Source organism: Papaver somniferum, chromosome 9 (assembly GCF_003573695.1).
Source record: "Papaver somniferum cultivar HN1 chromosome 9, ASM357369v1, whole genome shotgun sequence".
NCBI classification, from domain to species: Eukaryota; Viridiplantae; Streptophyta; class Magnoliopsida; order Ranunculales; family Papaveraceae; genus Papaver; species Papaver somniferum.
In genome coordinates this window covers 113,635,364-113,660,590 of record NC_039366.1, presented here as the reverse complement: position 1 = coordinate 113,660,590, position 25,227 = coordinate 113,635,364, and the positions used below count along the sequence as shown (strand labels likewise).

The following is a 25,227-nucleotide window of genomic DNA, read 5'->3' as shown; positions in this document are numbered from 1 at the left end:
CATCAACAAACAAAAGGAAGTGGTGCAACAACTGACAACACTCAACCTTAATAATGGGAAGGCAGTGAACTTTTGGTGGGATACTTGGGCTGGCACTCAAACTTTAAAATCTAGATTCCCAAACATCTTCAAGCTGGCAACACAAAAGAATGCCACGGTGAATAACATGATCCTTTCAGGCACATGGAACTTGAAGCTTAGAAGAAATCTCACACAAAGAAAAATTCCAGATATGCTTGAGCTATTCACAGTACTTGGAATTCCTCCTGCCATGGATGAAGAAATTGAAGATGACTTAATATGCACAGCTCCAGGTGGTTTTAGCTCTAAATTATGCAATAAATGGCTCATAGAGCAATTACCAGATCCATCAAATGAAGTGCCTTTCTCCTGCATATGGATCAAGAAAGTCCCTCAAAAGGTGTATTTCTTCATGTGGACTGCAGCACTAAATGCTATTGCAACAAATGATAATTTTCTCAGAAGAGGCTGCCAGATTCCAAATACCATGTGCTCTTTTTGCAATCAGGCACAAGAAACAGTTGATCATCTAATGCTTCACTGTCACTTCTCACATTCTATCTGGAGCTACTTCATTAATGGATATAAAATTAGATGGGTTCAAGCAGGAAGTCTTCTTTAACAATTACAAGCTTGGAAATACAGAAGAGGTAGAAATAAAGGGAGAAAATTGTGGCCTTTGGTCATCTTTGCAATCTGCTGGACATTATGGAATGAAAGAAACACGAGGGTCATGGCTAGGAAGAAACCTCAAGGAGCTGATGAAGTTATAGTTGAAATCAAAAACTTGCTTTATATTTGGGGAGGGAAAAATACAATTTTCAGAACTACTTTCTTTCGTGAGCTTGTTACTTATTAGAAAGTAGTTATAGATAGCCGATAATTTGTTCATTACCAATTGGGGCATTTTGAGCCTGATTACATTTTCTTTTATACAATCTCAACCTTTTAAGTAAAAAAAAAAGTGATGAAAAGATAATACTCTTACTACACAAGGTTACAAAGCTTATGTATGACTCAATTAGATTCACTCAATTCTCTTGTACCTCACACAAACAACTCACACACTCAGCACACATTTCTCTCATGAATTATACATGCTATGCTGTTACACTTCCTCAAATTTAAGGTGTCTTGAAGAGGCAGTTTGAGATTGCATACACTCAAAATACATTTTTCTCATGACCTATATGCTCTTATTTTTCTCATGTCTCAACTACCGTGGTATGTCAAACTTGTTGTCAAATTTAGTTGATCAAAATTTTATCTTGATTTATAGTCTACTAAGGCCAGTCTCGGACTAAGAATATAACACGATAGTTGAGTATTAAAATTCATCAATCGACCTTGAAGATTGAAGACTGGAGAACAACAGAGATATCTACAGAAACTTCATCAATCCTATTTATTCATATTATTTACCATTCTATCTACCGAGATAATGCCATATGACCTTGATATTATGATGAACATTACAAAGAAGAAATCTCGAGTTCAAGCTAGTACTTGATAAAACTCGAATCATATATCCAAGCAATGAAGAACTTATCGCATAGTATGTTGATAACAATTTAATTTAAGACAAATCGTAATTATGTATTATGCTCATAAGGAGTCGCCAAGTAGTTTTTATGTTCACGAACTGTTTTTCTCAGCACACGAATTATTTACACTAATTAACTCACGTATTATTCAGTTCACGAACTGGTTAATTTTTAGATGCTCCTGGACACTTTTGAATCCTCAAGTACACCAACAAATTTGGTCAAAACGCAAACTGGTTGATTTTAAGAGGTTCTTGGATACTTTTTATAACTTAACTACACAAACTAATTTGGAAAGTTCAACTTATGGATACTGATGGTTTCTGAACTCTGAGACGACAAATTGTCCCAAACTGTTTTTCAACAGTTCAAGAACTGTTTTAGTCTTGAGAGTCATTGAACTCCACTAATGCTTGATGGTTTACAAACAACTTAACCATTATTCTTGGGCAACCACTTGGTGTACAAAGAATATTTCAAAAAATATGCAGTTGCACATTATGCTTTGTATTTCAAGGAAACCTTCTCACATGCTTGCATAATCAATCTATATTGAGAATCTAAGCTATCTTGGTATCAAGGTAATTCTTAAACATGGAAACTAGTTCACGAAATTATCTTTGATTGTAAGCTACCTAGCCTTATTCATCATTATAAATAGAGGACTCTCTGGAAACTTGAATCTCAATCCTGACACCTCTCTGTCCTAATTGCCGCTAGAGTTGTTATTAGGTTACGACTTTTAAAATCTTCTCTAAGGGATTCGTGAAGCCCGACCAGACTATCTTTTACCTGATAATTCTTATTATCCAGAATTATCTTGATCATCGTAATTCTTGTATATTCTAAGAATACGTATATTCTGCTATATGGCCATTCAAGAATTATCGATCAGGGAATAAGATTGATAGAAATTACAAAGTCCTCATTGCCTCAGACTTTATAATTCCACAAGTACCATGTCTGTTAGATTGATCTTATCAGATAGAATCGATAGACATATCTTTAACCTTTTGAATATAGTAAGCTATCCTAATTGTCCAGGTTTGTTTGATTTCTTCTTTGCTTGTCGAGGAGCTCGACTGGAGATGAATTGCTCGGAGGGTCTATTCAATTTCAACCACATTCCAATCTGAAGTATGATAGTAGGCTAGTGTTTGTAGCGGCTTAATACACAACGGTGTTAAAAACTGGACTAAGTCTTGAGATTTTTCTACACATTGTAGTTTTCCTCGTTAACAAAATTCCTGGTGTCTATATTAAAAATAATATGTTAAAAAACCTAGATATTTTTTAAGCTTAAATTGTACAGAATCTACATGATTTTCTCTTGTGAATTGGTGTCTTGAAATATATATTATAAGACTTGTTCTTGTTAGAATTTCATTCTTGTACAGTTCGGGTATATACTATGTTGATTTTTGAGAGTGTCCAAGTAACTTGTGTACAAATCAGGTACATGGATATTTACTGTTGATATATACTTACAAATTGTAACAAGTTTGTCCATACAGGTTTCCGAACGAAAAAAGTTGGTGGTGTACTTGGTACCCTCTTCTTTTCACTTATTACAAGATATGATAACTGACATGATCTCTCCTAAGATCATAAACTTAAAATACATGAGAAATTGTTATAATTGGTGTAGCATGACAAGTAGAAAACGCAGAGACAATTGATGTAGGGGTCAACTTTTATCGATATAAAATAGTAGATATCAACCGATGTTGGTGTATATTCAAGTTCACCTAAAACTTATGGGGAACATATGACTGTTTAAGAAGAAGCATAAAGGGTTCGTCATTAAAGCACTCACCTGCAAGCACCACTAGTAGTTTGAAGAACGAAACAAGGATGCGGCAAAAAGAAAATATTTGATGCATCATAGGAAGTACATGAAGCATAAGAAATAGCAACAACAATTAACACTAGTAACGACACAACATCACTTGTAAGCATATCTGATGGTAACTCAACTATCACTAAGAGCACCAACAACATGCAGGGAGTAAAAACACTTGCACCTCACATGATACAACATCAACAAAATATCATGAAGAATAGACAAGTTCCAACATAACTCAGCAATCTTCCATCTCAGCTCAACTATTGAAACACATAAGATATCAACTATATAGAAGGGAGGAATGAATTAATGCAAATATGGAGAATTGTGGTAGAAATAAAGCATTTAAGCACTAGATTGTGTAGCAAACATTCACCAAAAAAATTTCTCATATTCAACTGATTGAGAAGAAAATTCTTCACTATTAACCGGAACGACTTTCAGATGTATCCAACTAATTCTAATTAGCAGAAACAATAAGGCTCAAGATAAAATAACATAAGTATCAAAACAGTGAATCTCGATTAAAAAATTAGTAGAAAATTAACTTAACTAACCAATGATGAAAAACAGTGTTGTAAGATGAATTTGAACCTTGTTGAGATAGTGAATTAAATTAAACACATGAGAACAAAAAAATAATCAAGAGATGTAAATTGAGACTATTAACATAGTTTCGGTTTATCAAAAAACCTCCGTTCTCAAATCTCCATCCATAGCTCCAAGAATCTTCAAAATTCCAAACTGGAATCAAACCAATTGTTGCCTAAGATGCAGAAACAAAAGTCAAAGATCAGTAAAAATCAGTCTCATGAGAGTGCTAAACTTGGAACAGATCATATAAGAGAACTGGATTTTTGAGTTTCAGCAACAGAAGAAGATAAACAAGAACAACAACGACAAAAGAATTTGAGTATTATGATGGTACGTAGTTGAACAAGGAAGTACCAACTGAATTTTCTCAGGTCTTATACCATACTAGATATTGGATATTTATTAACGATTTGATATTTGAATTGATAAAAGATAGTATTCTTACACAAGGTTACATACCTCATATATGACTCAATTGGACTCACTCAACTCTCTGGTACCTCACGCCTTCAACTCACACATTCAACATACATTCTTCTCATGACCTATACATGCTATGCTATTACAAATATATGATAAAAGTATCTATTACAAATAAATAACTGATAAAAATATCTTGTTTTATCGAATTAAATAAATAGATCTAGACGATGGATTGTAACTTCGATTTTTGCAAGTGTGGTGATATCTTTAAGATTATAAAAACTTCTCCAATAGTTATTGCGTTGCCACCTAGAAAACATACACAACAACATGAAGCTCTAAACCTTATGAAATACTACCTCCGCCTCTAATTAGATGACCTAATTAAAATTTACTGGTAAATTTAGAAATGATTTATTTCTCAAACTATACAACGGATTTTCGTAAATTTTATATCATCGGAAAGCATTTTAAAACACCTATCTAATGAATATAAATATGGATATCAAATTTTACATATTTCTTATAATAATACTAATTTATTACTCCACTTATTTATAGTATAGGTCAGCTAATTAGAGTCGCGGAGTACTCTAAATACGTTGCTCTTAATCAAAATGAAAAGAAAGAGTGTTAGTCTATATCATACGAAGAAGTATGGGCCATTGTCTAGGGAGTTGGTATTTTGTCCCCAACGGTAAACCTAGGGAGAATTTCTAGAGATGTCCAATCAGGTAAATGGAAAGTTTTATGCGCAAATTGTGCACCTTTTGGGCAGGCAAGCCGCAAGTAGGTTGTTTTTCTTAATTTTGGAAATGCAGCTGAACTCCGAGAAATGGGAAACTCAAATCATTAAAAAGCGGACCAGAGGTTACCATAGGCTAACTCCTCAAATATAATAAATCAGACTTAACGTGGCAGCTGGCAAATTTTCTATTGCTCAACCCATTTCTGGTGAACGGCTGTTGTCAAGATAACAACTTGGGAGGAAGGGGACCAAGGGGTAAAGAGACTAACAGGAGACTGCCTAGAGGAAAAACAAGAGAATACTAAAATGTACCAAGGAGAGAAGAACAGTGAGATCTAAATTTAACTTTGCCCAATCTAGCAGCCACAGCTCATTCTGGTGACTCCACACATCTTTCTTTCCCCCCTCCCAATCCGAACCCTACCGCCATTTAACTACTGTCCTTACCTGCGCATTCAATACATTTTTGTGGAATCCTCGGCAGAAACTTATGTTTAATTATACATGTTAGATAGGCATTTGTAAATTCACAATTTACAAAAAATTTCGATGAAGACAAGTTCTTGTGAGGAAATTATGAACCACTAGTCTGCGAAAATTCTTCCAAAGACTTTTACAATCAAACAATCGCTTATCTCCTCCTCATATCAACTTATCCGCCAAATTTTCCACCTGCTTCTAAGATGCAGCACTCGTAATTTCCCAGTCCAATGATACCACCCTTCCAGAGTAGAAAGTCAAACCGGACCAAAAAATGAAGTGGTTTCTGGTCGGCCATTTTTGCTGAAATGATTCTCCATTATTTGCTTCTAATGGGAGCAGTCATTTGTTTGTGTAGCTACAAAAGGTCCAAACTCATCAACATCTCCCTCTTCTTGTCTCTGTAAAATCCATTCATGATGTCATCGTAAACCAAGGGAAGATATTTTTCCCAAGTCATCAAAAGTCCAAGTCAAAATAAAGAAAGCACCACAAATTTGATGACACCTTTTCCTTGTCCTTGCAGGACAGCAGGAGAGAGTAGATGGCAGCGATTGACTGGCTTTTAGACTTTAAGGCATCCATAACTAATCCCACCAATAATAACATTGACTTGAAGACCAGTTTCAACCTATCCTCCTCGCTTCCATTTCAATAGAAACCTCTTTTAGCCTGTTTACACTCAAATCTGTGTCACTACTTATACTCAAATCTTGACATCACATAGAAGAAGAAGAAGAAGAAGAAGAAGAAGAAGAAAACCAAAAACGTCCCAACAATCAGAATCAAACAACTAGGAAACACTTAGGAATAGCTAAAGCCAATTCTATCTCAATCTTACTTCTTCCATACAGCAGATTCAGTTGAATTCTGGATCATGGCTAATCAGACTGTCGGTTTCGCTTACCATCCCTCACCCCCATCTGTACCAGACTGGCTTAACAAAGGTGATAACGCATGGCAAATGACAGCATCGACCTTGGTTGCACTACAGAGCATGCCTGGATTAGTGATTCTGTATGGTAGTATTGTTAAGAAGAAATGGGCAGTAAATTCAGCTTTCATGGCACTTTACGCGTTTGCTGCTGTGTTGATTTGTTGGGTTTTACTCTGTTACCGAATGGCGTTTGGTGATGAGCTTCTTCCTTTCTGGGGGAAAGGTGCACCAGCTTTAGGGCAAAAGTATCTTTTGGGCCGAGCTAATGTTCCGGCAAGCACTCACTATCATAAGGATGGAACACTAGAAACTGGAAGGAACGAACCATTATATCCCATGGCTACTTTAGTGTACTTCCAATTCACTTTTGCTGCTATTACTATGATATTATTAGCTGGTTCTGTTCTCGGTCGGATGAATATCAAAGCATGGATGGCTTTTGTTCCACTTTGGCTAATCTTTTCTTACACTGTCGGCGCGTTTAGTCTTTGGGGTGGTGGATTTCTTTACCAATGGGGTGTTATTGATTACTCAGGCGGTTATGTTATCCATGTCTCTTCTGGAATTGCTGGTCTTACTGCCGCTTACTGGGTAAATTTTTACAATCTTCATGTTCATGGATTGATTTAGTAATCGGAATTCACCTTCTTAACGAGTAATTAATGGCTTGTTAATTCATAATATGTAGGTTGGACCAAGGGTGAGAGGCGATCGAGAGCGATTTTCACCAAACAATGTTTTGTTAATGTTAGCCGGAGCAGGATTATTGTGGATGGGTTGGTCTGGTTTCAATGGAGGTGCACCTTACGCTGCAAATACTAGTGCTCCGATCGCTATTTTGAACACGAATATATGTGCGGCGACAAGTCTTCTTGTTTGGACAATTCTAGATGTCATCTACTTTGAGAAGCCTTCTGTGATTGGAGCTATTCAGGGAATGATGACCGGTCTTGTTTGTATTACTCCCGGAGCAGGTAAATAGCTCAATTCATCAATATATTATGCTCTAGTTTAATTAGTACTTGAGATATATAATTAAGATGAAGAGGATTTAATGGTAATCTGATTTCTGTTTGGTGTAGGGTTGGTTCAATCGTGGGCTGCGATAGTGATGGGGATACTTGCAGGCAGCATACCTTGGTTTACCATGATGATACTTCACAAGAAATCTACTTTGCTACAAAAGGTACCCCGCTCACACCTATTTTGACCATTAACAAAAACTATTTCATTTTGCTTTTTAAATATTTAATACACAATTAGGTAGTGCTTAGTGTTAATGTGATAAATGTGGCTTTAATTGATTATTATGGTATTCTTTTTGTAAAAGGTTGATGACACATTGGGTGTATTTCACACACACGCGGTAGCAGGACTATTAGGTGGGGCACTTACTGGGTTGTTCGCGGAGCCGGTTCTATGCAATCTACTCTTACCTGTTAAGGGTTCGAGGGGTGCGTTCTACGGCGGGAACGGTGGGATGCAATTCTTGAAGCAATTGGTTGGAGCCTTATTCGTGATAGTATGGAATTTGATATCAACTTCAATTATACTGCTTCTCATAAGGCTGGTGATACCACTGAGAATGCCTGATAATCAGCTTATGATAGGAGATGATGCCGTTCATGGTGAAGAAGCTTATGCACTTTGGGGTGATGGTGAGAAATATGATCCAGCTAAACATGGTTCATTGTTTACCGAGCAAATTAGGCCTAATCAACATCATGCTAATAATGGTGCTATTGGTGTTACTGTTCAATTATAAGCTTCTATTTTAAATTTTTTAGGGTATGTGTTGTGTGGGCATGGGATAGAGATTAGTGTAGATATGTAGGTAATGTTTTAGTTGTTGTAAGTATGATTGTGGGTAGGGCTGCACATGGGTGGGATTGGGTCGGGTTTGGCCTCACCCACCACCCGACCCACTGCTGGTGGGTAATTGAACTTTTCACCCGCAACCGACCCACCATAACAATGGGTCGCTTTTCACCCGACCCATAATAAGGCGGGTTGGGTCGGGTCGGATGGTGGGTTACCCGTCATATTTTATATCTTGCGGGAAATTGAAATCAATTTCAAATGAATCCCTAGATTTATCTATCAGAAAGACTAAAGATCATCAAAATCTCTCGATTCCAAAAGATAAAAGATCATCAAAATCATATACGTTCTTTTACTCTCACCATCTCTACCCTTTTACTGCATGCTCTTGTCGCTCTTCCGTTTGATTTGGTGGTTATTCCATTGGATAAATTCATGACAATCTAATACCTTCGCATTATCTCTCTTCAGTATCATGTGTGTTTAAGTGTTTTTCCAGTGATTCTATTTTGGTTGTTAATAAGGGCACACATGCATCAACCCCCTTTTGTTTTTTAGCCAAATTCATATGGACAGAAATGTTGACTCTGTCCAATCATCATATCATTGATTTTCACTTTTCAGCCCAATAGAAGTTGTAACTTCATCACAGCAGAACAAAACATCAAAATTTCTTTATCCAGAATAAAAAACGATCTTATAAGCATCCAAGATACACAACTAATTACGGGCTTAATTCATATTTGTGAAACAAAAGGATTGATCAAACCCTAATTTTCATGGAGTTTGAAGAACAAACGGTGATGTTGGTAGGTCTTAATTAGTCCTAATTTTGATGAAAAATGCGAGTGCGATGCTTAGTTAGGGTTAGGTATTTTATTTTTTCAATCCAATGGCTGAGATTCATTCTAGGATAGAAAATCTAAGGGGTAGCATGCTAGGGAATATTGGGCGGTTTGGTGGGTCGGGTCGGGTGAAGGAAATTCCTACCCGCAACCGACCCAACATACGGTGGGTTTTCACGTGCCTCACCCGTAGTCGACCCATATCTAGGTGGGTCGGTTCGGGTACGGGTATTTTTCGACGGGTGTGGGTCGGGTCGGCGGGTCGAGTCGGTTATGTGCAGCCCTAATTGTGGGACTCATTCATGACTATGTTAGGAATTCAAGCTTATGGCTGATGGTTAGTATAATCAATAAATGAATGGAATTCTAAATGATGACCAATGTGGTGTTATTCGTCTATGTTTTTCGTTTGACAATGTCATGATGTTTCAAAATTTTTAAAACTTCAATATAATTTTCACTTCTTAGTATGAAAAGAACGGTTAATAAAAACATTTTGGCATTGGCAAGAAAGTTTTGCAATACTAGCCTTTATCACTTGGGCATCCAAGCAGCTAATTACACATCTGATACTAGAGGGTGACAGTCGAGGATAAGGAGTCACAGTTTACCTGCCTGCAAAAAGAAAATATGGAAGCAGTGTGTCCACATACGCATACTAGAAGAAATCTATCGGATATCAACAATTTTCACTAGCCCAAGGAGTACATAACTAAATGGACAGAGGGCGTTTTTTTTTTTTTTTTTGAAGCATAAAGGGCAGTTGTTATGATCTCACAACAACATCGAGGTTTATACCATGTTTGTTTACTCCTGACTCATCTGGATCTGAGTCGTCTGGATATGACTGAAATCACTTGACTTGAGTTAGATCTGACTCAACTTACTCAAAAATATGTGAGTTAGTGGTTTGGTTCCCTGAGTCATGAGTATTCTGTTATCTGACTCAAACGGGTCTGAATCAGGGGTTAGGTCTGAGTCAGATCTGACTCAAAAAAGAAAACAAACGATCTGACTGCTGACTCGACGCGAATCAGGAATTGACTCTGACCCATACGCGGAGTCAGCATCAAACAAACAAGGTTTAGTCTGAGCTTCTTTTTGCCTTAATAAATCACTTGGCACTCGAGACAACTTTTAGTATTAGAAGTTTAATTTTCCAACAAATTAGTTTATCCATATTCCCATCAAAAAACAGACCCGCCCCTAAAAACAATTCCAAAACGACGCAAGTGATGGACCCAACTCACCTTAAATGGACCTCTGCTAATTCCCTGAGGGCGGATTCCACCACCCCCACTCACACGAGTGTTTTAAGTGTGTTTAAGGGGAGGTTCGCCCAGTCTCACTCTATTCAAAAGATCTCTTCTGCAATTCTTTTGAGGCTGTCAGGGTTCTAGAAGGACTGGCGGGGCCGGCATCACTATCAACCTCATCCAACCGAGTATGAAAGGCACCATGAAGCTCTGACTTCAATAGAGAATGAAATATGGATCTAGTTAAGCAGTCACCATTCACCAACCGAGTATAAAACTGTACAACTCTAAATATATTTGCTGTTTGGGTCAGGAAGACATTCCATTCTCACAAGTCACAAGCTTTTATAGCACCAAAATGTGATACATGTGTCCTATTGCTAACGAACGTATCACTCCGGCCAATTGAAATTTTGTACGCAAGCTAAACGGAGAATGATAATAGTTCCAAAGAAAAACAGATAACAGACACCAAAATAAGAAAGGAAAGAAAGTTTACACTACCTTTTTTTTGGGGCCTTTTTTTAAACTTGTCAAGAAAGAGCACTCACTACTAGTTCACACCTTAAAATAGAAACTATTCAATCTTAAACTTCTTCACACTACACCATCTGTAACAATGGTGGACTCCCAACTGTCACTCTCGCCTACAATGATCAGGGAGTGTTCACAACAGTCAGCTGGATACCCCTTATTTGCATACAAAATTACACTCGAGTGAATCCCATTAGCTAGTGTAGCTTTTATAAATAAAGCGTTTACTCGTTTCTTCTTCTACTCTAGCTAAATCCCATTAACAATTGTAGCTTTACTGTTATTTCAACTCTAGTAGAAGTTGGAATAAAGATTTTGGAAATATTTTGATGTGCGCGTGATACTATTTGATTACAATGGCATCTGACCACGGAGTGATTAAAATTAGGGACTACGACGACAACATCGATAAAATTCGCATACAAAATCTAGAACGCATATGTAAAGTAGGTCAAATGGCGCCATTTCTCCTCATGGACACGATGGGTGACCCCATTTGCAGAATACGAAACAGCCCATTGTTCAAAATGCTGGTACGTACTGATGTGATCTTCTTGTCGACAAATTAATCTTATGCAGCTATATATATGTCTAACGAGTTATTTATAACTTTGATGCAATAATTTAGGTTGCTGAGTTCAATAACGAGTTGGTTGGAGTCATTCAAGGTACTATAAAGATTGCAAACTGCTGCACCAATCTTAAAGATATACCCAGCGTCGCGGGTTACATCTTGGGTTTAAGAGTTTCACCACTTCATCGAAGAATCGGAATTGGTTCAAACTTAATACGGAATATAGAAGAATGTTTTGTTGCAAATGGAGTTGATTTTGCGTATATGGTTACCGAAAAGGATAACGAAGCCTCGGTAAAGCTCTTTGTGGACAAGCTTAATTTTGTCAAATTTAGTACTCCATCAATCCTAGTCGATCCAGTGAGCCAATACCACAGCAAGTCCATATCACCTAATATTCGAATTATGAAGCTGACGACTGACAAAGCAGAAAGTCTCTATAGGAAGTTCATGGCAACAACAGAACTCTTCCCATATGACATCGATAACATCCTGAGAAACAATTTAAGTTTGGGTACTTGGATCGCTTATCATGAAAGCGGATTTAGGAGCGAATTCCGATCAGATTCTCCTCCACCAAATAGTTGGGCTATGCTTAGTGTTTGGAACAGTTGTGCTGTTTTCAAGCTAAGGGTTGGAAAAGCACCAATAACTTGGAAAATTTATGGAAAAACTTCGAGGTTCATCGACCGAGTTTTCCCATGCATGAAGATACGTTCATTATCAGACATATTCAATCGATTCGGGTTCTATTTCATGTATGGTTTGTATTGTGAAGGGCCTGATTCTGGCTCACTTGTTCATTCTCTATGCCAATTTGTTCATAACCTGGCTAGAAAGTGCAAGGACTGCAAAATTATTGTTACAGAAGTTGGAGGAGGTGATATTGAGAAATTAAAGGTTCATATCCCACATTGGAAAACATTGTCTTGTAGTGAAGATTTGTGGTGCGTAAAAGCCTTGAAGATTGAAGAGCAAAGTACCATCTCTGAATTAATAAGATGCACACATCCAAGAACCATTTTTGTAGAACCTAGAGAGGTTTGAAGAAATATCAAATAAATTTTCCTGTAAGTTGGTGCCATCCAGTAGTGAGTAGTGTATATGTTAACATGTTATTGTACGACTTTGCTGCCTGCTGGTTGATTGCAAAACATCATTGAGCTTATATTGCATCGTGTTGTTATGTATTCCCCCGTCCATGTTAGGCGGGATATTAGTTTTTGGTTGCCCATCAATATGGTTTTAATTCCTAGATAGTTTTCTTTTATGTCCACTAGTTTGTCATCCGTGCTACGCATGGGTCAATGTCTCGGTATAAAATATGAAACATATTATAGGGCTGAAAGGATTTGGTTTTGAGGACTCCTATGAATTCAACTATCTCAAATATGGATGTGGGGAGACCTATTTTGTTATCAAAAATACAAAAATACCCTTTGAAAACTTAAATAATTACCAAACCTAAATCTAATTAAGTTAAAAACAAAACTTAATCTAAACCTGATCGGAAAAAAAAAGAAAAGAAAAACGTAAACTTAAACCCAGCCGTCTCTTCTTATTCCTCTCTTCTTCTCCTCCATCGCCATTTTTTTTTCTTCAACAACGATTAATCATCGATTCTCAGCTAGTAATAATTTTAATTGGGTAAGAATCGAAAACCCAATCATTTTTTAATGTTTTTGATCCGATGAATAGGTTAGATTTGATCAAATTAGAGTTTCAGAACTGGATACGGTTGGGAGTTCATATTTTCCCAACTGTATGATTGATTTACAGTGGGAAAATATTGATTCTCTCACCGTATAAATTTTTTATGGTTGGGAAAATATGAACTTCCAACCGTAAAAGCTTTACTAACTTTTGTATACGGTGGGAAAACCCAACCATAAGTTGCCCTGGTTTTGTATATGGTTGGGAAAATATGAACTCCCAACCGTAAGTGCTTAACTAACTTTTGGTTTCCCAACCGTAAGTTACCCTGGTTTTGTATGCGGTTGGAAAAACCAACCGTAACTCCAGTTTTCAAAAAAAAAAAAAAAAAAAGGAAAAAATCATGTGATTTTGATTTCAAATATAAATTATAAATTAAATGATTAGTCTAATTTTATTACTAATCTTACTAAATTTAGTTAACCTAATCATTAACATTAATTAATTATTGGAATAAGGGGTTTTGGATTTACTATTTCATGACCCGTTTTTTGTCATTTTGTGAGCCCTTAAAACCAGAATCTTGGAGCTCCTATTCCTATAATAGGTTTCTAAAATATTGAATCTATTATCTATATTTTCAAAATAGTTTCGTATAAAGAACAATAATATATTATTAAAAAGCTAATAATACATTGAATAAACTAATAAAAAACCAATAGATATTTATGGACTTTACGTCCTTATAAACTAAAACAAATAATAAAACTGGATAGCAGTTATTCAAAAAATCAATGTAATTAAGAAATTTAGTTTGCATGGATATTTAATTTAGTAATGAGTAAATTGACTATAATTTAATTATAATAAATTTAGTATTGAATCGTAAATTTAGAACCCGCATTTGGAGCACATAATCTTCATGAGTGATGAAAACCATACCGACTATTTGTACTTTAGCAAATGAATTTTCAATTAAATCATTAGTGTCTACTTTGCTTTTAGTTGTTCCGTTTTATTTGGACTAAACTTTTTGCTTTGGAAAACCCACTACTCAGGGGCGGAACTACAGCATCGAGGACATATGCACTTGTCAAGGATCAAGAACATTCATCAACTTTGACGTCCAAGTCAAATGAGTCTACAGTGAAATCAAGAGTTAAATAATAGTATATGCACAACTTAAATGGAGGCAACACAGTTGAATGAATGGAATTAATCCACCAGATGCAAATGATTTAACTATCAAAATGGAAGCTTAAGTCGGCAATAGAGATGAAGACCATGCCGACTATTTTTTATTTCCTTTTTTTCCTTGTTAAAATCTTTAACAATCAGTATAGTTTTTAATGTATGACCATGCCTATCAGCATGGATACTGGATGAAGGCCATGACGATTCTTGACTTTGGTTTTCTTTTTCATCTAAAAACCAATACAATCTAAAATCAATAATTGTAATCTATATATTTATCTCACTAATCTAATAATTAATATAATCTAACAACCAATATAAACAATTAACAACTAATTAAATAAAGGCAATTTAGCCATTACTAAATATATAGATAAGGGGTTCTTCTATTTTGTAGTATCTCTTTTGTTTGTTTGTTCTTTTTTGTTTAGTTTCCCCCAATTTATAGAGGTATCCTCAAAGGCAGGTTCTAATTTAATATAAGAATTTTATTAAACTGATATGTATATATATTTTTCTTCGTATATATGGAATGTAATAAATATTTGTCTGTGCACGAAGTACATAGATCATTTTGAACTTGTTGGGTAGGTAAAATATGAATATTCGTCATGTCCTGCATTTCTATTGGCATGCATTACAAGAAAAATAGAATTAACATTGTTACCGACTGTTAAAGTAGACTTGCACCAATATCGATATAGTACTCTAAAAATAGATTAGTTTTACACAATTTGATATTTGTAGTACTGTGCAGGATATCTGCATTAATAAAAACTAGATCTCTATCTTCTCGGTAGAAAAATGTCAGTCACCCTTAAATGGTCGTTGTTGGTTTCTCTATAATTATACTTTTTTATTAACTCGACTAAGTTACATGGGATTAGCGCCACCACCACTATAGCTATACTTTTTATGTGAGACCTATTTGGACCCTTGGAAATGAGAACTAACTTACGTTATTTGGAACCCAAATGAAGATAGAATGTTAACGAGTCTAGAAAAATGAATCAAATTAAGACATGCTTGGCTGTGATTCGTACACACATATATTTTAGTTACCGAATGAGTAAAGTAGGATTTCTTATCTCAAAAATAAAAATAAAAGTAGAATTTCTTACACTTGTTTCGTCTATAGTACAAAGTGCATCGATTCTAATTGATTCACCTGGTTGGTTGTGTAGTAGGTTGTGTAGTAGGAATTTTCAATCTAATAGTAGTACGCTATCTATTTGTAATATCGGTGTGCTAATTGTAAGATTTGGAACCTATGGTTCACTAACTTTTCCAGAAGTCCGAAAGTTGAAATTGGACACCTACTATTTCTTGACTTCTGTTCTCAAGTACCAAACTTTTTTCATTTATGTTGTTGTTGATGGTGGTTTTTAGCTTAGGGTTAAAATCGTAAAACCTTGCATCAGATGTGACGTCACTCTGCAAGGAAACGGTGCTGCGAGTATTAACCTCTCCACCGACACATTTATTGAGCCGCTCAATACACTTTTATCCATAACACTCTGTAAATTCTGGCACATCACCGATACTAGACTCACTGAGTACTTTCCTGTGCTATGTTCCCCAGCAGAACCCTTAAATCGGTATGACATGACGGATTTATGTTCACTCGCAGCGGAGTAGCATGAACCTCCAAGTACCAAAGTTAAGGCCATTGCATGAAATGCTCAGATAGAAAGCACACTGCATTCTATAGATAAAGATTTTGTGCGGCAGCATACAAAATTCAGCCAATTACTGTGATAACTCACAAAGAATTCATAAACCCGACTAATTTGCAAAATTAGGATTTCGCGCCCCGCGCAGTATACTAGACCCCGTTGGTCGAAACCATGCTTAGCCAAGCTAGGCAACCAAATCCGCCACAGCGCACCAAAAGTACGGTCGCGCCCTAACACGCCGGCCCTCTTTCCATCAACCAATCAGGTCGCTTCAAATCTGCCACCGCGCGTTAAAAGTGTGGCCGTGCCCTAAGCTTGCCGGCCCCCTACTTTCATTGACCAATCAGGTTGCTCCAAACCTGCCACGGTCTCAAAAGAGGTCGCTAGCTTCCCAAAACACGCTAGCTTCCTAGAACACGCTAGCGTCCCAAAACTCGCTAGCTTCCCAAAACACGCTAGCCTCTCAAAAACGCGCCAACTTCCAAAACGAGCCAAACATCTACACACACTAATTAGGGTTTCAACACGCCAAACCCTAATTTGGGCAAGTTGCTACCAACATCCCTCCTGAATTCTTCATGAGTTTTACTTTCGGGTTGTTTTCACCTCCCGAACGAGCTCAAAACCTAAATATTTTCATGTAGGGAGATAGGAAATTCTTTTCCGTGTAGAATGGACGGGCGGACTATCAAAATCCGAGTCCGTACGAAAATTCTACAACGATTCTAGTAAAGGGCGCTAATTAGGGTTTCGGCATACCAAACCGTAATTTAGACAAAGCCGCAAGCGCTTCCCTTCCAAGCCGCAAGCGCTTCCCTCCATGCCGCTGGCTGCCAAACGGAAGGTTGCAACAATCAACGGGTATCCTTCCTCCTGAGATGCAAATCTCAGCCGTACAAGTTCGTCAACGAACCGACAAGCCTCTCAATTTTAACTTGCCAAACAATAGCAACATGCTACACGTTTTCCACGAAAAAACTCGAGACATCAAAACATGCCACAAACTAGGGGATGCTCATCAGGGTATTGGTCTGGCGGTTTACAGTGTGCGGCGTGCAATACGCCCGTTACAGGAAAGTGTCATAAGAGTGAGGCGGTTAGTAAATACAAGAAGTAATGGTGAAACGTTTCCTTCATTATGGAAACATCAATTTCAGGAGTTACCCGTTACCGCTTTCTTCCATTACTCAACTGTTTCTACTTCTTACGAGGCTAGGGTACGTTTCGTTGCGACTTGTATAAATATGTCTCACATATGACCACCAAAAGACAAGTTTTTGGTCAGGAGAAAAATACACATCCAGAAATCACCTGGTAGCTTTCCATTCAGCTTGCCAGTTCAACTTTCGGATACAAGTCGAAAAACACCCACACTTCCAGAATCAACTATTCTGGCCTCAACACTTTCTTCGCTTCCCTCCCTAAGACCAACCCTTCTCCTTCACTTTGTGACCGAAGCAAACCTGGAATGGACATTTCTTGGCTTAGGCCAGGATTGTACAGATTGATCTCTCGAATCAAAAGTACTCCCATGCAGTACATTGTTTTGGGTTTAGATTTGTTTCTCACCCGCACTCACACGAAATTACCGAAATCAGCAGAAACGGTTTTCACCCACAAACAATTGGCGACCACAGTGGGAGATTAATCTCTCGGTTACAATATCAATTTCCAATTCCTGATTTCATTCTTCAACCCAGATTCTAAGATGGTGAAAGCAAATGATCCGCTCGGGGGGTCAATCGCTCATCCACCAAACGGCTCAGTTACCAGTTATCACACGACAAGGGGTGACTGGGGACTTCTAAGATGGTGAAAGAAAACGATCCGCTCGGGGATCGATGGCTCAGTCACCAAACGGCTCAGTTACCAGTTGTCACACGACAAGGAGTGACTGAGGACTTCTCGCGATCAGGACGACGTCGCCCCATAAAACTATGGCGGACATGCCTATGTCTAGGGTTTGCACCAACAACAGAAGAGCAAAACAGAAACAAGAAACACGGAGATACATACCTGGAATATGTTCGCCTGCTTTATTGCTACCACTCCGCCGCTAGCACCAAGACATGGAAACAAAGCCAATAATACGAGCGCTAACAGCTCGCGTCCTAGCCGGCAGCGCCATGGTCCATTCCTTAGCCGGCTGGGGCAACGTCATCCCCCTTTCCATAGCCATCCAGAGCACCGTCTCACGGACCAAGTTGTAGTGCCACCGCTACCGATCAGTGGCCAAAGTTGCAGTGCTGACGCCAACACTCAATGGCCAAACCAAATTTATGCAAAGCCGCGAATGCAAGGATCACAGATTCTTCATGCCTCCTAATAAAGTGACATTAATACGCCACCTGTCAACACCAGCGACGCAGAAAATGTCCCTCCAGGCGTTACACCTCCGATCACCAGAGCCAGAGCCGCTTCCGCCACTCCTAACGTTTTTTCAAGTGTGACAGCTCCAGTCGTTACCATAACCGCTGCTACTCCACCATCAGGACGAGAGATTGGAGGAGCCAGAAGAAGCCGATCTCCTCTTACCACTGCTGATTTGATGGAAAGACAAAAAGGTTCTCGTAAGGCTCAGACAGACATGGCTACAACTCATAAAGAGACACCTATTTTCCTCAAGACACTAACGGAGTGGTTACCACAAGAGTCACGTCCACCCATTTTTAACATCTAGCGCAAGCACTTCAGCAGGATGCGCCTTTATAGGTGAAGAGACTCGCATTGCTCCTAAACACCGATTAGGAAAGAATCAACAATCCAATTTCATCACACGTGAAGATCAGGAACGAATTCTCCAAAAATTGGGGCAAAGAAAATCACCAACCCTCCTGAGTTCATAGAGACCCTCTTCCCGTCAGGAGCTGCATGATTTCTGGGGACTTCGCCCACAAAATCGTGCAGTCTATGATGAAACATTTATGTGAGATTCTGTATTTCTCCAAGGCGCAGCATCAAGACATATTTGCAGCCCTCAATCGCACTACATCAGGAAAGAAGTTGTTTCCAGCTAGGGAAGTCGTTCCCGAACCCCAACCTCTCTTGGAAAGCACGATTGATAGATGGAACTGGGACTCCTAACCACTGTTCACTTGAAGGATGTCGAGTTTTGACAGCACGCTGATTGACGCGGCCTCCGACTTCAACATTGTAGCCATCAAGGCTCTGAGAGTTGCAAAGGAAAATCAAACAGAAGAAGCATATTCTTTCCTATAAGGAGAAAAACACGACTTGCCGACCAGCACTATTTGTGCCGTCTTCCCATATGTCATATCGTATCAAGTCGTTTTTCGAAGTCAAGGGTTAATAGAGCCCTCACTGGAGTTTTCTCCAGGAGACGTTTCTCTCCAGAAGTCGCTCCGCTTCAATGTTCTCCAGCAGCGGCTCCTTTCAACGCTCGCTCCAGCAGCTGCTCCGCTTCCGCGTTTTCCCCATAAACTGCTCCAGGATCTGAAGTCGAATCCTCAACGTTTTGCTCCATACGCTTCAACGCCTCCTTCCTTCCAAGGATCGTGCCGTAGCCGACACGTCTTCCTGCCAAAGATCATGTTGTAGCCGCCACGCTCCTTCCTTCCATGGTTCGTTCCCGTGGCCACCACGCTCCTCCCTGTCAAGGATCGTGATCACAACCAACCAAGGTTCGTAGCTGTGGCCACTTTTTGATCCATCTCTCCAAAGCTCGTGGTCGTGGACAGTTTACTCGCTTACGTATCCAGCCGATCTCGTTGCTTCCATGGACGCCCATGAAATTCCTCCAACCTATTTTGTTTACACGGCAATGTAGTCTCTTCGGATCACATGTGCTGCCAAGAACTGCCGCTGCTCATTTGTTGATACCAGCCAGAACTTCACCATAGCAACAAGCGCTACAAAGAAACATGTAAACCACACTTGGGGACTGAGGCTCTACACGGGATCCCTTCACTTTCAAATCTCAGAAGACACGGACAACCGAAAATCATAGCCACGACAAGGTCATCTACTCTTCAAGGACGTAGCATGAGAATATCATCACCTCTCTATCTACAAGGCGCCTGCAACACTTTACGAGGCCGCGACGGATCCCAAACCTGCTCATAGGAAACAACTTTAGAAGCTAAAAAGTGCGACTGAGGACTGCTCATCACAGTCCATCCCGACGACCATCAAAGACTCATGAGATAACTCCAGAGACGCGGCTGAAACATTTTCTCGAAGAAACACATGGAGCCACGATAAACAACATAACTCTCTCATTTCTACCTCTTCGTTATCCAGAAAATTTCGTCCATGTGATATTCTGATCATCCCAGCGTCACATCCAGAAGAGTACAATAAGCTTGTATCAAATACCGTAGACGTGGAATCAAGGCGATGCGATGAAAGTAGGCTACACATGGGGACTACCAGCATGAGACGCTTTCACTGCCCTCAACCAGGTTATTTCTGATTTCAACATCATCACTGTCGAAGTCCTACTGCAAGAATTTCTCAACACGAAGCCGTACACGCGCATAAAAAACCCCAAAAGTACACCACATAGATACATTCACATATCCGGCCACACCATCGGATCTAACAGAAGTATAACTGGGCACTGCTCACTGCATCCCATTCCATACAATAGTCCAAGGTTCAGAAGATGGTTCAAAGGATGTCGTTTGAAACGAAGTCCTTGAGGACTTGATAGCAGCACATCGGCAACGGAACATCTCTCAACTCATCTACTTCACCCAATGGTTGCGGAAGATTTCGACCATACAAGCATCCACAGTATATCATCATCGCAATCAAAAGTCTAGGTACCAAATAACCTAAAGTCAAGGATGAACCAACAACGCAACCACAATCTCCAAGATTATCCCTGACATTATTTCATCCATCCATCCCAAGAAGTGCAATGGATTTTGGTAAATTTTGAAATCCACTGGAGAGGTCAGATACTCATCCTTCTGGAGTTAGAACCTTATTACACATTCTGGAACTGTTGGGTAGATACATGCGAGAGCACCTACCTTGAGTTCTCCTGGCTCGCCTTGATGTTGATTTGGAGATTGCTTTGTTAGCACTAATGCTCGCTCTACCACCGCTAACAAATGACGAAGAGGAGCCAGATACTGCAGATGAAAGCACAGAGCTGGACGAACAACAAAAACAGAAGAGGGTCGATACCCTTTTTCGTATGAACGTAATTTCTAGAGTTTGAACAGAATAAGGATTCCTTACTTCCATGAACGGGAATGGATGACTGGGCGCACCACACTCATACTCCATAGACGAACAAGTAGTGTGCCAATATCTACGCTCCATGACTGAACCAACAGCACGACAGCACGAAGAACACCAGTCGCTCAACCTGCAACTCTCCATGACTCCAGCACTCTGTGGTTAATTTAGCGCCAACGCTCCAGCATTCCGTGATCCATCCTTCAAGCCTTCTAAGTGCCATTTCCACCGTCCCACAGACTGAAGCCATTAGCGCTATCATCACCGCTTGGTAGCCAACAGTCCGCGGCCAAGACAATGTCAGACGCGCATGCCAGACGCGCTTACCAGACGCGCATGCCAGACGCGCTTACCAGACGCGCATGCCAGACGCGCTTATCAGACGCGCATTCCATACGCGCTTACCAGACGCGCATGCCAGACGCTCTTACCAGACGCGCATGCCATACGCGCTTACCAGACGCACGTGCCACGCACACATGCTCAGTGGCTCAAATCCTTTAAAGCCTGAAAGTGTCACGCCGCCTCTTATCTCAAATTCTTCTTATTTTCTTCAGCAATTTCCTTTTTCATTCAATATTTGTAATTCCTCCAAAATGATTGCACTGCTTGCATTCATAATTAGGGTTTCGATTTTAATTAAAGCATCTTTCTTTCAGAAAAAAAAAGGGGGGGTTTTCCTGAATCTCAAGGGAAACGTACTAAGTAAATCTGAGCTCTCACAAAGCAATTACCCATCAATTCGAAACCAAAAAAAATCAAACCATACAAGAAATATCTTATTCAGAAAAAAAATACTGAAGAGGGGAATACGCAAGGAAGAAGATCATCAAGTGGCGGCACAGACACCTTCTTTCAAGAACATCTGGCTTCAACCTTTGTCTGACAAGTTCGTGACAAATTGTGTTGCTACATACCCGGGCGGCATGCCACAGATGCCTGAAGGTCTGTAATTTACAAGGGAGAACTAAGAAACAGGTCGGTCGAATCTTTAACCATTGTTATTATTTCCCCTGTTTTGAGTTGCCATGGTTGACGCCGGCACGCGGAGATGTTATTATGGAATGAGTGTGCTGTTTTGAGTTGTTATGGTTGACGCCAGAACGCGGAGGTGTTATTATGGAAAGATTGCGACATGCTGACCGGTGCTATTAGTGTGGCATTCCCATCCACACTATTTGTGTGTTGTGTCTTTGTATTTGTTGAATGGCCCAGGAGAATGGAATGACTTGTTTTTCGCAAAGGGGTTTTTGGGTTCTTTTCAGTCGGGAGATTTTGTTCATTCATTCAAGTAAAAACATGAAACTATCAAAGCGGAATAAAAGATATTACTTGGCGAAGCCCTAGCTCCGGTCACATGAACAAAAGAATAAAGATAAATCCCTAGAGTATCAAGACAGCTACACCGCTAAAAAAGTCGTTCTATGAAAGGAAATAACAAAATGGAAAACTAGTTATCAATGTCAAAGCCTTCTCTAGCACCCTCTCCAAAGCCTGTTCCAGCGCCACCTCCAAAGCCTGCTCCAGCACCCTCTCCAAGGCCTGCTCCAGCGCCCTCTTTGAAGCCTGCTTCAGTAGTCTCTCCAATGGCTCCAGCGCTTGCTTCAGCAGTCTATCCAACGGCTCCCACGTTTTCTTCAGCGCCCTCTCAAATGGCCGCTTCAATTGCATCCTCGACGGTCGCTTCAGGCTCTCCAACAATAGTTTCGGCATCCTGGGCCGCGCTGACATCCTTCTCAGCAACTGCTCCAACAACCTCTTAAGGATACTCTGGTTCGTCAACATCAGAGTCAAGGATTAAGATACCGTTATGAACAGGATAATTAAACTTGCTCTCGCCTGGGGGTTTCTTAGGCTCGATCCTTCGCCGCTTCAGTTGAGCAGCGAACCTTTCATCCCTGGCACTGGGTTGCTGAGATGCTTCACCACACTGAGAATTAACGCGTTGGGACGCTTCATCATGTCCCCACTTTTTCTCCATGTCAATCGAAGACATGAAAGCTTGAGCACGCGTCCGAACAAGGCGTAGATGAGTGAGAGGCATACCCCATATGATCCGACCAGTTTCGCGAAACAAAGGATCGATTTTGTTCAATACCGCCTCATATGAAGAAACCATGGGTTTGTCGACTTCAAAACTTCTCTCCGAAGAATCGGAAAGATGATCATCACCAGGAGTTCCCATCATATACTGCAAAAAAGCATTATGTCTGCCTCAACAACCTACGCGGTAAAAGAAAGCAAAAGAAGAGATACGAGAGAGGATATGAAACAATACCTGGAAAGAAGATGGATGCGATTCTATGGTGGCCTATATGAAAGAAAAGGCTCAGAGTGGTCTTTTATATCACACATATTAATGACACCTGGGAAAGAAAACTCTTTTGCCTGCCGTATTTGAAGGCTCTGGATACGGGATATCAGCTGGATTAAATACTTATATATCTGGGATAATTGGATCACCTGGGCTATTGACGGAGGGAAGCTCTCCGCTACATAAGCAAAGCCAATGGAACAAGGAATAAAAGATGCGCGACGTCTTTTATATGCGTAGCACTTTTGGAATTCGAGTAGAAGAAGGTTTCCTTTTGGGCCATATACGGAAGAAGGCATCTGGGCCCGCTGTGTCAATGTTCCATCGCACCGATCTCAGTAGCCGATCCAGAAGCACGCTAACGCTCCAAGCGCCAGCACCGTAACAAAGCCAGAGGTATGCCCAGCGCCAGCACCTTATGGCCAAACCGCCGATACAAAGATCATAGACTACTCATGCCTCTTGCCAAGGTCAGTCGAATTTTTCTCGACAATCTCTTCATGTCATGCCTTTTTCGATTTTTTATCCTTGTCTGTCACCATCTCATGCTTACCCCACAACAGTGCCACAGTTACGTGTTAACCAGAGGACTTAATGTTGATGGTGGTTTTTAGTCCAGGGTTAAAATTGTAAAACCTCACATTTAATAGGTCGTCGCTCTGCAAAGAGACAGGGCCATGTAAAAGTGATGAGTGTTCAACCTCTCCACTGGCGCATGTATTGAGCAACTCAATATATCCGCGTGAAATTTATCCAGAATGGTGCATGTTCTGTAAATTTTGGCACCTTGCCTGTATTAATCAATTAGTATAAGTTTCTTTGAATGCTTTCTGTGTTATGTTCCCCGACTGAACCCTTAATATTGATATGGCATGACAATTTGTGTTCACTCGCAGCAGAGTAACACGAATTTTCAAGTATCAAGGTTAAGGTCCTTGCATAAAGTACTCAATTGGAAAGCATACTGCTCTCTTGCAATAAACTTAAAGAACTCTATGTCAACACATAGAATTCAATCAATTTTGTGATAATTCACAAGATTCAGATATTACCCTGACTAATTTGCAAAAATTGGGGTTTTATGCCATGCGCAGTATATTAGACCTCGCCGGTCAAAATTAAGCCTAGGCGAACTAGGAAATTAATCCGCCATGGATTAGTAGGTGCAAAATCCTACCCAAAATCAGAAAACAAGGAAGAAAAGGAGTCGCGGAATAGGAGCAGCAACAAAGAGAGGTGTGGCCATGCCATAGGCTAGCCGGCGCCACTTGCAAGTGGCCATACCCCATGTAGCTCGACCGGCCCCTGTTTCCCGTCGACCAATCAGGTCGCCTTAAACCCGCCACACGCACATGAGTTGTGGCTGGGCCCATACTTGCTGGCCCTATTTCCCATCGACCAATCAGGTCGTTTTAAATCCGCTACACGCACTGGAAGTGTGGCCATCCCCATGCTTGGCTGGTCCCTCTTTTTATCGACCAATCAGGTCGCTCTAAACCTGCCACAATATTAAAACAGGCAAAATTGCACCAAATGGTCACAATGCCAAATTGGCTTAC

General features: G+C 39.8%; 2 protein-coding genes across 2 annotated transcripts; both read left to right on the top strand.

Annotated features, from left to right (window-relative positions):
• Positions 1-6,271: 6,271 nt before the first annotated feature.
• Positions 6,272-8,384, top strand: LOC113311112 (ammonium transporter 2-like). The gene is made up of 4 exons (XM_026559960.1): positions 6,272-7,184; positions 7,282-7,567; positions 7,676-7,779; positions 7,924-8,384. The coding sequence occupies exons 1-4, from the start codon at positions 6,534-6,536 to the stop codon at positions 8,356-8,358; spliced, it is 1,476 nt and encodes a 491-aa protein (XP_026415745.1). The 5' UTR covers positions 6,272-6,533; the 3' UTR covers positions 8,359-8,384.
• Positions 8,385-11,369: 2,985 nt separating this feature from the next.
• LOC113309144 (probable N-acetyltransferase HLS1) lies at positions 11,370-12,670 on the top strand. Its single transcript, XM_026557558.1, has 2 exons — positions 11,370-11,582; positions 11,678-12,670. The coding sequence occupies exons 1-2, from the start codon at positions 11,406-11,408 to the stop codon at positions 12,668-12,670; spliced, it is 1,170 nt and encodes a 389-aa protein (XP_026413343.1). The 5' UTR covers positions 11,370-11,405.
• Positions 12,671-25,227: the final 12,557 nt, after the last annotated feature.

Bases quoted from the DNA above. Each gene is read 5' to 3' on its own strand.
- LOC113311112 (XM_026559960.1), top strand. From the start codon at position 6,534: ATGGCTAATCAGACTGTCGGTTTCGCTTACCATCCCTCACCCCCATCT. The intron at 7,185-7,281 runs GTAAATTTTTAC...CATAATATGTAG, and splicing joins GTCTTACTGCCGCTTACTGG to GTTGGACCAAGGGTGAGAGG. The intron at 7,780-7,923 runs GTACCCCGCTCA...TTTTTGTAAAAG, and splicing joins AATCTACTTTGCTACAAAAG to GTTGATGACACATTGGGTGT.
- LOC113309144 (XM_026557558.1), top strand. From the start codon at position 11,406: ATGGCATCTGACCACGGAGTGATTAAAATTAGGGACTACGACGACAAC. The intron at 11,583-11,677 runs GTACGTACTGAT...GCAATAATTTAG, and splicing joins GCCCATTGTTCAAAATGCTG to GTTGCTGAGTTCAATAACGA.